Raw genomic sequence first — 14,177 nt, forward strand, 5'->3', positions numbered from 1 at the left:
TATATATATATATATATATATATACATATATACATATAGATGTATATGTATACATGTATATGTATAAATGTGTATATATAGATGTACATGTAATATGTAGTAAACATATATATATACACATATATACATGCACACATATATATACACCCATACACACACACACACACATAGATGCAGGTGTGGTTGTGTGCTAAGAAACTTGGTTCCAAAACACATGGTCCTGGGTTCAGTACCACTTTTTATTATCACTGGGTCACACAGAGTCCCCTGATGGTAACATTGATTTCAAGGCCTTCCCAGACGAGTGACTGGTTATTGAAAGACATTTATAGATCGTAAATTTATTCTGTCCAGTTACCTATCGGTATAGTAGTCATTTACAAACTCCAGAGGTGACATTTTCATTTCCCCTTAGCCCTCACGTCACACAGTTGTTAATGTTTCAGTTGGGTCACGCCCTTCTAATTGCTATAGATCCTTAATGCATCTTATGGCTTTGCCTGTCACCAGTATGGTAAGGAATCCTACATTGGGGAGTAGTAACGACTAGGGTAGGGTAGCCGACTGATTATTGTGATCATTCGTCTTTTAGTTTCCTGTAGCTTTGCTCTCTTTTACAAACCCATACATATATTTCCTATTTCAAAGAAATTCGAACAATACATATAAGACCCAACTTAAAAAGATTCTCAACAATTCAACTTCTCTGGTTGACATTAAGACACCCACCCCCAATAGGGGCCTTAACTCCCACATTTTAGAGCTCTATGACCTCCATTTTTCAGGAGCAAAATCCTTTTAACAGGTTCCATAAGACTGAAAAGAGAAGAAGGTATGTGTATGCTAAATATTATAGTCCTAGATACATTATACCTCAGAAAATGAGAGGGTGATCATAGCTTGAAAATCTTGGATTGCAGGTCTGTCCCATCAAGGTTGACCTGGGGTTTAAACAACAACAACAACAATGAACAATGGTTAACTGTGATTAACTGCATAAAGTGAATGAAACCACACACACACACACACACACACACACACACTCTCTCATACATTCACACACACACACACACACAAGGACACACTCACACACATACAGCCATACACACAGACATGCATGCATATGGACACACGGACACACACACTCCTGGCAAAATCAATGTTATTATAATATTTATAATCATTTAACTAACAACAACATTTATTCATTACTCTCAATTAAATGGAATATTTACTTAATTAAATTAAGAAACAAAGTGAATTTAATCCTGTTTTCTTGGGTACCTGCACCACATACATACATACACATGTCCTAGACAGCTAGTGATTTATGGTTCAATACCATCTGTGGGTTCTTTGTTATTTTACAATCTTGAATTATCATTTAAGAAATATATGATATTTAAAAAAACTTTAAAAATACATATTTACATTATGTATTTTTCAAATTATTACTATTTATAATTTACTGATGTACAAGTTTGGTGATGCAATCAGGAAAAATAGAACTCAAAATATGAGCATATGTATATTTTTATTAATATTTAACAGAAGCAACAGAGTGACACAAGGGCTGAGAGTTTTGTGCATTGGCACTTATTGCCAAATCACGAAACTCTTGGCTCTTGAGTCACTCTGTTGCTTCAGCTAAATATTAATAAAAATATAATTTATTGATGTATATATATGTACAGCTATGTGTGTTTATATGTCTATGTACGTATATATGTGTACAACTGGTTATGCACATAAGTATGTTTGTGTACAACAGCCTATGTTTGTATGTACAGGTATATCTGTTTGCAGGTGTATATATATATATATATATATATATATATATATATATATATATATATATATATATATATGTATGTGTACATCTATGTATGTGTGTGTACATCTATGTATGTGTGTATGTATATTTATAAATGTACATTTATCTGAGTGTATGTATGTATATAAATAGAATTACCTGCTGTTATGTGAAGTGTGTTGTTCTTGGGCTTTAAGGAGCAGTTCCTGGAATTGGTACTGAGCTTGCAACAAGAGGCAGATATCCAAAGAATAGATGAGATCACTTAAAAAACTAAAATTAGAATACAAGATGGATTTTAGCCAGAATTCTATGATAAACAATTGTAATAGAGAACATGAGAAGAGATTATATATTTTTGTGATGGATGACAAAGAACACTTACACACACATATTTGAAATTATTTGAAGAAATTTAATATTTGGAGTAGATTTCTTCAAATGTTATTTATTCTTAGTCTTTAGTATTTCTTTTACACTCTCTGCATATTAGAATTGATTTGTGAGGTTGCAGAGAAGATCATTAGTTAACTGCAATATTTTAAATGATTGTTTTTCTTTCTTGGCATCATGTGGTTCCACCACAGAATGGAATAAAGATTATGGTCATACATATGGTTATATTTGGGCTGATATTTTAGTTAGTTATTTTAGTTAGTTCTACAGTATTAAGCACTTCATATAGAGAAGATTAGTGATAAAAATATTGAACTGTTTGAAAAGAAGAGTGATAGAAATTTATAGCTCTAGTCCACTTAAATTTACGCACACTTTCTAATGAGAGATTTTCAGTGTAGTCATGTAATCTGCTTAATAAGCATTCTACTGTTAAAATGGAGGTTAGATATATTAAAGTCTTGCTCCATAATAAAAATTATCACTAGAACAGCCATCAATAGAGTCAGACACAAACTAACAAGCTAGACAACTTACAGCTGTATACCATGAGTGATAGGCCTAAGAATTGGCCTTAAACAGTTACTGAAACTAGTTACCATATTGTTAGTTCTGCCAGAGTTGATGGTGAGTGCACAACACAACATTAATGTTGAAATCAAATACAATTTTCACAATGGTTATGTGTAAACAGTTTATACTTCACTGTTTGCATATATATGTATGTGTATGTATGTATCTATATGTGTGTGTATATATATATATATATGCGTATATATATATATATATATATATATATAAATATGTGTATGTATGTATCTCTCTCTCTCTCTCTCTCTCTCTCTCTATATATATATATATATATATATATATATATATATATATATATATGTATGTGTATGTATACACACACACACACACACAGTATTTTGATATTTTACCTACTTATCAGTCGTTAACTTATGATTCTTCATCACTGTACATTCAAATATCTGAGTCTTTGACAAACAATTACCAATGTTCCAAACTATTGTCTATATCTTGTACACAATAAACTCATGAAATTTAGCAAATTGGATGAAGAAATCCAAATGTAATATCTTTTAAGAGAGAAACTGTCATTTTTGTTTGTTTTTTGTTCATATAAATTTGATCTGTATCCATAAACAGGATAAATATTCCCCATTAAGAGATTTAAGAAACTAAAGTAAAATAAGTCTGACTTAAAACATAGAAGCAGGTCTCTCAAAAATGTGTAAACCATGGAAAACGTGATAGAAAGCTTAAATCTTTGAATTGATGGAATGACATTTTCAGGAAAAAATCCCTGAAAAGACTACAACATTCAACAAATGAGCTATTTAGTAAGAAATGTGAAGGTAATAAAACATTAAATTATTCAGAAATAATGTAATTTTGAAGAACTGACATTTCATTGCAATCAGACTTTAAATGAGGGAAATTGTTGAATTCTATCATCAGTTCAGGAAATAAATAATTAGAGAAAGCTTAATTAAAGAAGAGCAAAAAGGTTCTTCTAATTATGAGCCTTGACCAAATCTCCTCTGAAGATTGGATTGCACAATTAAGAAATCAAAGAAATACACTTAAAAATTATTGCAAGAAACAAAAAATATAAAATACATTTAATTAAAAGAATACCTTTCTCTTGAGAAATTTTACAACACTAGATTTTTAATGATTTATCTTTTTTTTTTTTTTGTTCAGTTATTAATGATTATTGGAAATTTTCAGTTTATAAAACTACAGCCACATTCCTACACAGGGATTCAGTTAAAATGATGGAATATACATTCCCTACTTTTATTTGACAATGTTGATAATTTTATTTTAGAATTCAATAAACGGGTTTTGTATTTAATGAAGTAATCCTTCCCAAAAAGGAAAATATTAAATGTTCACTGTGATCAATAATCAAATATTTTAGTGTAATTAGTTCTGGTATTGAGAAAAGTGGAAGCAACAAAGTACATTAAGCCTCAAGTAGTTCATCAAATATTTGATAGACTCGTGATTCTAAACAAATAGAAAGGTGAATGTTTTCAGGGAATTCTTGTTGGTAAACTCTGCCTCAAATGTTTGAGCATTATGAAATTTGTATATAATGTTCTACTTCTTTATATTGCAATGGTCACTTATTCACTTCCACTCTTCCTTCTCATCCTCATTTTCTTTTAGTTGAAAGTCATTTAATACATCAACAGTACAAAGATGAATATATGATCCATTTATTTTCCTTTTTAATTCTTTCAATTTGCTAAATATGGGGGAATGATATTCACAGAATATTAGTTTCAATACATAGAATAGATGACTTTTTTTTATATTATCGAATCTTTAGTTTTAATTAGTAGTTAAAATAGTGATCTAAAATATAATTCAAAATGACATTAATTGCAAACGACAGGTTAACATTTTTTATAAAAATAATTAAGTTCTAATAAGTTTTAATGAAAATTAGTTATATAAAACCTTTTAAATTCAACTTCATTTTTAGTAATGATTTCTTTTAATGGCATAAATTATAAGTTGATTTACTAAAACTGAAATTACTTAAAAACTGTGTCAATTTTTATTTTCAATTCACTCATGTTCATAACTAAACAAGACAGTGGAATCATATAATGTTTTATTCTAAAATAACAATAATTTATATTTAAACTTGTTTCAACTGATTTGAGAATTTAGTTATCCATTTAGTTTATCTTTCAAACCATAGAATGCTTAATTAGGCTCTGCAGTAAGGAATGGTAGTCAGAAACTTTGTTTGCTTTTTTAAGAGGAAATAAGACAAGTTTTAAACATAATTTATTCATTCAATCAGTGATATAATTGCTTTTCAGCTTCAGCATCTTCTGCCATTCTATTTAGAATCAATACCTTCTGCAAAAAATTTCCTGTTTTTACTGGTGAAGAACTCTTCCATATGAACTTGTACATCCTCTTCAGAGTTGAAAGTCTGTCAATTCAAGGAAATTTGAAGAGACTGAAACAAATGGAAATCTGAAGGCACAAGGTCAGGCAAATATAAAGGGTGAGACAAAACTTTGAAGCCAAAACTCAATAATGTCCGCTGTGTCTGCAAAGAAGTGTGTGGTCTGGCATTGTCATAATGAAAGATGTTGCCCTCATGATTAGCAAGTTCTGGATACTTCTGGTGGATCACAGTGTTTAATTTGTCCAGCTGGTCACAGTACACATCCAAATTGATGGTCATGTTCATGGGAAGAAGCTCGTAAAAGTTAATGTCCATCCAATCCCATCAAATTGAAAGCATAACCTTCTCTGGGTGAAGTCCTGCTTTGGAGGTTGTTTGTGCTGGTATGCTGCACTTCCCCCATGATCATTTACACATCACATTGTTATAGATGATCCATTTTTCATCTCCTGTCAGCATTCTCTTCAAAAACAATCATTTTCTTCATGCATCTGCAACAAATCACATGGAAATTCATAGAGCCATGATTTTCGCATTCAGTTGATGTGGGACCAAATCATCAAATCTGCTGACATAACCAAGTTGATGTAGAAGGTTTTCAGCATTTGATTTGATACTGGGAAAATATCTGAGATTATCCTGATCATAATAGAGGTAGGCCTTAAATAATTTCATTTTGTTGTTGTTAATTTTGGCTGGCTGGTCAGACCAAGATGCATCTTGAACTGAAAAATTTCCTGATCAAAATCTTGAAAACCACTTCTGTCACACATGTTCCATAACAGCATCCTATCCATACACAGAAAATATCTTCTTGCAAATCTCTGCTCCTTTCTTGCCTTTTGTTTAAAAAAAAAAGCATGATGTGTTGATAATGTTTATTTTTGGCTGTCCATTTTCAGGGTGATCTCAAGTACACAAAACGCAACCTATCTTGTTGCAACTTCATGTTGAACCATGTTAGTGTGTCAGGTATCTAACAAAAGCATGCACAAAGAGAAAAAGCAAACAATGACAGGCATTTAACAAGTATGTATGTACAAAGGAAAAAAAATGAACAAACTTTTTGGCCAATCCAACACATTGATTTCTATATCAGAGATATTTTTTGATTATAAAAATGTGCCTTAGTTTTAGTCTAAAAAGGAAACCAATACATTTCATTAAAATATCTATTTCAAATAAACAAATATTCATTCTAGATTAAGTATTCACACTGCAAGATTCCAATACTTTGATAGAATTAATTTGAATTTCATTGAATTATTACCAATAAAAATGTCTAATAAAAAATGAATTATTTTACAATTAGTTTTAACAGTAACTTTCATAAACAGTGGCACTGATTCAAATTGGTGCTTAATTTTTAGCATTACCTTATTAAATTTTTTTATTCCAACAAGCTGATAAAGAAGCCTCTACACCAAACATGGGCAACCTTTTTTGAGAAGAGGACCACATGAGACATGGCTCATCATCACATTGGCAAAACTACTAAAAACATTCAAGGTAATTTTTACTTAGATATGCATTCGAGAAAGTCCTGCGATCCACAGGTTGCTCATGACTGCTTTACACAATGCCTTCACCAGCAAGAAATAACAACTAAATCTATCCTAAGTGTTACAAAAAGGGAGGATACATTTGATACTGGTGTTCAAGATAAATTATATACTAATTTATTTTTTACTGAGAGTATTTCAAAATTTTATAAACAGTGTCTGATGAAAAGCATTGGAATCTGTTTACCTTATTTATTTTAACAACATCTGCAATGAAAACAGCAGAGAAAATTCACTCAGTTGTGAGCAAGTATCTTCAACTACTGCTATACTGACAGTAGAGGCAGAGAGAGGAGAATATAAATTACATTTGTAAAAGATGTACTGGTCATGCCTGAAATACCCTTGATAATAAATTTGCTCTACCAGGGCTGATCAGCGGCTAAAAACGTTTATACTTCATACATGCAGTAATTTACGAATTTCAGAACATCTATGCATGTTCAATTGATGGGATATAAACTGCACACTAGTGACTTGACTATTAACATAGCTGGCTATTCAATGAAATTTGCCATATTTGTGAATATTTTATATAACTATGAGTTGAAATAGCTGGGTGCTTTTGTTGAGGAAAGTCTTTATAAATATTGATGCTATAATATTAACAATATGCACATTATGGTTTGATATTTTAAAGTTTTATAGTCAATATCTTTGTGGTTATAGAATAGTTTCTTTGTGAACTGATATGATGAATATTTTACTAAAACAAAGTAAATAATTTGGAACAACTCTGTTGTAATGTAATGTTTTCGTTTGATAAATTATAATAGAAAACTAATATCTTTTGGCAACCCTGCTACAAACTGTTGTTTGTAGCAGAGTTGCCAGCTGTTAATATTGTTAATTGAAGGAAAGTTCTTCAAACTGAAGAATGCTGCAATGTTTGTTTGGGATTTTTTCTTTTATAACATAAACATTGCAACACTGGCTCTCTGTGACTATCACACTACACATTATCAAACAGAATTACTAAAAGTAGGTTATCGACAACATTGATAACAACATAACTTCATGTGTTTCACATGAGAAATATTTTACAACTTATTGATAGGAAATGAAAAGCACTGACCGTAATCCAAAAATATGGGATTCATCATAGTTGAATAATGAATGAATTTTTGCTGAACTGTCAATTAGAACTATTCGATCAATGAGCTCCTGGTAGTGAAAAAAAAAGACAGGACAACAGTAAAATTAGAAGCTTTGCTATGATATATCCATACATAAATACATGCATGCATGCACGCACACACACATACATACACATACACATTATCTTCTTTTTTTTATGTCACTTTTTCCACACTAGCATGGATTATATGAATATGTCAGTTTTACAGGCAGATGCCTTTCCTATCACTAACTTTATCTGTTTTTCAAGCAAGGAATCTTATATTCCATGTGGTTTCAAAGGCATGAAGTGAGCAGATGATTTGTTGACAGGAGAACTGACAGCAACACCCACATGTGACAACTTTCATAAAGTGAGATGTAAATACACACACACACACACATACATGATGGCTTTCTTTCAATTTCTCTCCACCAAATCCACTAACAAGGCTTTGGTCAGCTGGGGCTATAGTAGAAGACACTAGACCAAGTTGAGGTGCAGCAGGATTGAACCTGAAACTATATGTTTAAGAAGTGAACTTCTTAAACCACACAGCTATGCTTATGCACATGCATGCACGTGCATGTGTGTGTATGCATATGGGGGTTCATTTGGCAAAGATGTTCAATGGTTAAGTGAATAAATTGATCTAGAGTTTCTTTTGCTAGTTGAAAGTTAATGCTCCAGCATTGGCACCATGATTGTCTCTTACCTCAATCCATTGTCCCATTTATGGTCCAGTTGATTACTCCTTCAGTCATCTGTCATAAGTACTGTCCAATAAGATAACAGCTGTGTTTTACAGATTGCAAAAGTCTTTTAGGAGGAGGTGATACAGAGTAAGCTTATAATAGATCTATAGTAAGTATGTGGGTAGATCCATATACTGAAATATATAACTAATGATAATATATAATTAATTCCATACTGTGGTATTATGTTGGTAGCTCAGTAAATATGAAGATGAACAGACTTCTATATCTACATCTACTGAAGATTGCTGGTATTCACACAATATTCATACAATACCATGGTATGGATTTAATATACATACATATGTACACACATGCTTATAAAAATGTAAAAACCTCCTTCTGTTAAGTTTGACCATGGGAATGCACCTAAAAAGTTCCCCTCTGAGGCACAAATCCAGGCAAGGTTGTTTATGGAAGATCAGCAGTCACCCATGCATACCAGTCTCCCCTCTCCACACCACCGATGTTATCCAAGGGAAAGGCAAAGGCTGAAACAACTTGGCACCATGATGTTGCAACTTATTTCTATAGCTGAGTGAACTGGAGCAATGTGAAATAAAGTGTCTTGCTTAAGACCACAACAAACAGCCCGGTCCGGGAATCGAACTCACTACCTCATGATTGTGAGCCCAATGCTCTAACCACTGATCTATGCACCTTCACATATGCTTATAGATGCATACAAACATAAATATGTACTAACGTCAACCTTGTGTCCTTTCATGAAGCTCCATGCAGCATGGCAGTTGCTACTTAGTTGTGGTCATATTGTTTTAGGTACAAGAGAGACAACAAAAAGCATTTCTACAATGCTGCTGCTTGCACCACCTAACTGTATGTATAAGTACCCCAGGCTAATAATGACCAGTCTGTGGTACTCATATATACACAGGTCCAGATTTAAGTATGGATTGACATGGGCCATGGACCTTTAATTCAGAGAAGCCTAAAACTTAGAATTAAAAATTTGAACAATGTATTTACAACAACCAAACAAATAATTTATAAAAATTATCTATTTTTACTTACTCTTACTCTTTTACTTGTTTCAGTCATTTGACTGTGGCCATGCTGGAGCACCACCTTTTAGTCAAGCTAATTGACCCCAGGACTTATTCTTTGTAAGCCTAGTACTTATTCTATCGGTCTCTTTTGCCGAACCGCTAAGTTACAGGGACGTAAACACACCATCATCGGTTGTCAAGCGATATTGGGGGGACAAACACAGACACACAAACATATACACACACATACACATATATATACATATATACGACAGCCTTCTTTCAGTTTCCGTCTACCAAATCCACTCACAAGGCTTTGGTTGGCCTGAGGCTATAGTAGAAGGCACTTGCCCAAGATGCCACGCAGTGGGAATGAACCCGGAACCATCCAATAAAGATTTTGAAAACAACTGAGCCCACTTTTGATTTATTGGGCCTGCAAATTTGAAGGGTTGGGGTGTCCTCACTAAGTATAAATTTGGATCCATATATAGAGTTAGGTGGAACAAGCAATTAACCATAGATTCAATGCAATAATGACTATAGAATACAGATAACTGACCTGTATGCCAGCTCTTCAGTAGCTTATCTAATTATTTATTCCACCAATATTTAGCCCATAAATAAAATAATCTCATCTGTCACTAGTGAAGAAAACCACTATTATCATATTGATTATTACTGGTGATCATTGTAATATTGATTATTACCAGTGTAATGTCTATTTTGCTCTGCTGGAATTTCACAAGACAGTTCATTGGTTTCTATAAGGTGATAAACATTCTGTAAAATTTTGCACATGTAATAAAACAATGAAGTCATTGTAATACCTCAGTGATTTGTTATCAATTACAGAGACAATGTACAGAATGTAAATGATGTTTGTGAGAAAGAAATAGCATTTAACAGTAATAGAAGCAGAACATTAGTGATGCCAACCATTTACAGGTTTCATATTAGAGTGTCTTTCTGTACAGTTGGTTATCTTAATGAAAACCTTTCTGACTGACTGCACACAGACAGAGTTATTAATGAAATAACTTCACACTGTTGCTATAAATGTGTTTACATACATAACTTTTCCCAGCAGGACACCCACAATAAAACATTCATATATATTGGTAATGAGACACTCATGCATTGAAGAGATACTCATATATTAATAATGAGACTCTCATATATATTGATTTCAATTTATGACACAAGGCCAGCAACTTTGGAGGAGGGGTTAAATTAATTACATCGACTCCAGTGCCCAATTGGGGTCTTATTTTATCAACCCCGAAAGGATGAAAGGCAAAAATCAACCTTGGTGGAATTTGAACTCAGAACGTAAAAATGGACAAAATGCTGCTCAGCATTTTGCCTGGCACGCTAATGATCCAACCAGCTCACTGCCTAAGACTCTTATATATTCTGACAAGACACTTATTGACAATGAAACACTCATGTATTAATGGGACACATATATTGACAATGAGACACTCATATACATTGACATTGAGACTCTTGTATTGAGACACTCATAAAAAAATGTATCTTGAAATTGAGAAACCTAGGCCTTGACATTTAGACACCCATATCTTGACAATGAGACATTTATATATTGACACTGAGACACTTATACATTGATAATGAGACACCCAATATACTAACATTGAGACATATTGACAAGACATTGACAATGAGACATTCACATCTCACAAAAATCTGTAAACTGCTAATGTTGCGTACAAACTTCTGGAACAAATCCCCTCAAACTTAAAAAATGAGATACCAAATTCTTAAAAGAATATGATTGAAAAATCATTAAAATAAGACAAAAGAAAGATGCAGGTGTGGCTGTGTAATAAGAAACTTGCTTCTCAACTACATGATCCTGGGTTCAGTCCCACTGCATGGAACCTTGGGCAAGTGTCTTCTACTATAGCCTTGGATTTGGTAGACAGAAACTGAAAGAAGCCCCTCATATATACGTGTGTGTGTGTGTGTGTGTGTGTGTTTGTGTCTGTCCTCCCATCACTGCTTGACAACCAGTGTTGGTGTGTTTACGTCCCTGTAACTTAGCAGTTCAGCAAAAAGCAAGACATAAAATAATTATTAAGAATTAAGTACTGAGGTCGATTTGTTCAACTATAACTCCTCAAGGGTGGTGCTCCAGCATGGTTGCAGTCAAATGACTGAAACAAGTAAAAGAAAAAAAGAAAAGAATAAAAAAACAGTTGGCAAGATGCAAAAAAAAAAAAAAACCAATACCAGATTTTTTTTTAATGGGCCAATGAGAGAACCTTTATGATTGACCTGCATGAAATACCAGCTATATGTCCCTCAAGTCACATTCTATTGTGTTAAGGACTGGATAATGTGATCTTGGGTACATTGTGACAAGAAAAAGATAGGGTGCTCATGGCTGGGATACATTTGGTCCTAAATTAGCCTAATGAAGGTTAACTTAGGGTTAAACAACTGCAGCAGCAGCAGCAGAAACAATGGCACCAGCACACAACAATAACTGCAACAGCAACAAAGTTTTCCTTTCTCATAGTCATGTAATACATTGTTTTGGATGACTGCTAAGAAAACTGTTTTTAAATCTTGACTTCAAATTTTGTCAGAGTTGTTGTTTGTTGGCACTCTGTCGTTTACGATGTCGAGGGTTCCAGTTGATCCGATCAACGGAACAGCCTGCTCGTGAAATTAAAGTGCAAGTGGCTGAGCACTCCAAAGACACGTGTACCCTTAACGTAGTTCTCGGGGATATTCAGCGTGACACAGTGTGACAAGGCTGACCCTTTGAATTACAAGCACAACAGAAACAGGAAGTAAGAGTGAGAGAAAGTTGTGGTGAAAGAGTACAGCAGGGTTTGCCACCATCCCCTGCTGGAGCCTCATGGAGCTTTAGGTGTTTTCGCTCAATAAACACTCACAACACCTGGTCTGGGAATCAAAACCGCGATCCTATGACTGCGAGTCTGCTGCCCTAACCACTGGGCCATTGCACCTCCACTGTCAGAGTTGAACCAGCAATTATTAAACAGTGCCAAGTTCATGAAAAAAAGTATAAAGAGAAAATATATCCATATTTAACTGGATTGTTGTGTGTCTCAGAAGTATTAAAGCATTGACTTCTGTGACAAATGTTACATCTGACAATTTCTCAACATTTTCACATTTATTTTTTCAGTACTAACAATAGATTGGTGTCTGTAATGTGTTTTATGAATGGTTGGTGCAAATATTTTCCTTTTTTTACATTTGGTAATATTTCTGAACAATAATATAAATTTCCCTTTGGCTAGATTTAGCTATACAAATTTTGTCATATTTCTTTTCACTTGCACTTAACTATGTTTTTTTTCACCATTTTTAGATCATTGATGATTGAAAGAGAAGTTTCTTAGCTATTTAAGATTTTACATTACAACAGACAAATTTCCAACAAAATAAAAATGTAAGAAAATGTTAGTATGAATGGTTTTTGTAGACAACCAAAAAAGAAAAAAAAAATATCTGTTAGATATAACTTTTCTGACACAATGAAATTCTTTTTTAAGCAATTTAACATCACAACTTTGATGATGCAACAGTTAGTGATTCCTCAAATTCAGACATTTACATCAACTGTTGGAACTAGGTTCGTGATTAGATTATTTTCAAAAACATCATACTTTAGCGCAAGGAAGAGAAGCAAGCCCACTTAGTCTTCTGTGGTTGATGATGAAGTTGATGTTCAGCTTACTCTTTTGTAAGTTGGTATTTGGAGAGAGAGAGAGAGAGAGAGAGAGAGAGAGAGAGAGAGAGAGAAAGAGAGAGAGAGAGGGAGGTATTTGGGTACCTTGGTTTTAAAATTTCAATTCTCTTATCGTGGGCAGGTCTTCTTAAGTTCAGCAATGTGCCACATGTCTCAGTCCTCTGTCATCTCCTTCAAAAGGTTCAGCATTTTGAGATTGGCCTTCAATACTTCATTTCATGTCTTCCTGGATCTCCCTCTTCCACAATTTCTCTCCACTTTGAGTGATCGACACTTCTTGATGCAACTGTCCTCAACCATCATCACATACCCAAACCAGCACAATCTCCTCTCTTGCACGCTGCATCAAATTCCTATTATGCCCAACTTCTCTCTCAATACACCAATGCTCTGTTGCACATGCACACTGCTATTGCACATCCAGCAGAACATATCAGCTTTGTTTCGCTCCAGCCTTCACATGTCCTCCACATTCAGAACCTACATCTTACTATCATACAGTATCGCAGTTTGTACACATGCACCATACAATCTTCCCTTCACTTGGAGAGAGAGATCTTTGGTTGCCAACAGAGATAAAAGCTCTCTGAACTTTCTCCATATATACATATACATATATATATATATATATATATATATATATATATATGGATGGATGGATGGATATGTGTGAGGTGTATGTATGTGTGTTTGTCCACCTCCACTACTTGACAACCTTTGTTGGGTTATTTTTCTCCTAGTAATTAAGTAGTTCAACATAAGAGACTGATAAAATAAGAACCAGGCTTAAACACTAAGCACTGGGATTGATTTAATC

At 33.5% G+C, this 14,177-nt stretch overlaps 1 protein-coding gene across 2 annotated transcripts in view; it reads right to left on the reverse strand.

Annotated features, from left to right (window-relative positions):
- The window catches only part of LOC106883773 (protein broad-minded), a 263,530-nt gene that overhangs the window by 33,115 nt on the left and 216,238 nt on the right, over window positions 1-14,177 (reverse strand). For both annotated transcript variants that reach the window (XM_089351129.1, XM_089351130.1), the window contains exons 23-24: window positions 7,806-7,894; window positions 1,973-2,086 (exon numbers count right to left, since the gene is read on the reverse strand). In XM_089351129.1, the coding sequence (XP_089207255.1) occupies window positions 1,973-2,086; window positions 7,806-7,894 (203 nt within the window). The remainder of the gene's footprint in view (window positions 1-1,972; window positions 2,087-7,805; window positions 7,895-14,177) is intronic.

Source organism: Octopus bimaculoides, chromosome 4 (assembly GCF_046866305.1).
Source record: "Octopus bimaculoides isolate indiv1 chromosome 4, ASM4686630v1, whole genome shotgun sequence".
NCBI classification, from domain to species: domain Eukaryota; kingdom Metazoa; phylum Mollusca; class Cephalopoda; order Octopoda; family Octopodidae; genus Octopus; species Octopus bimaculoides.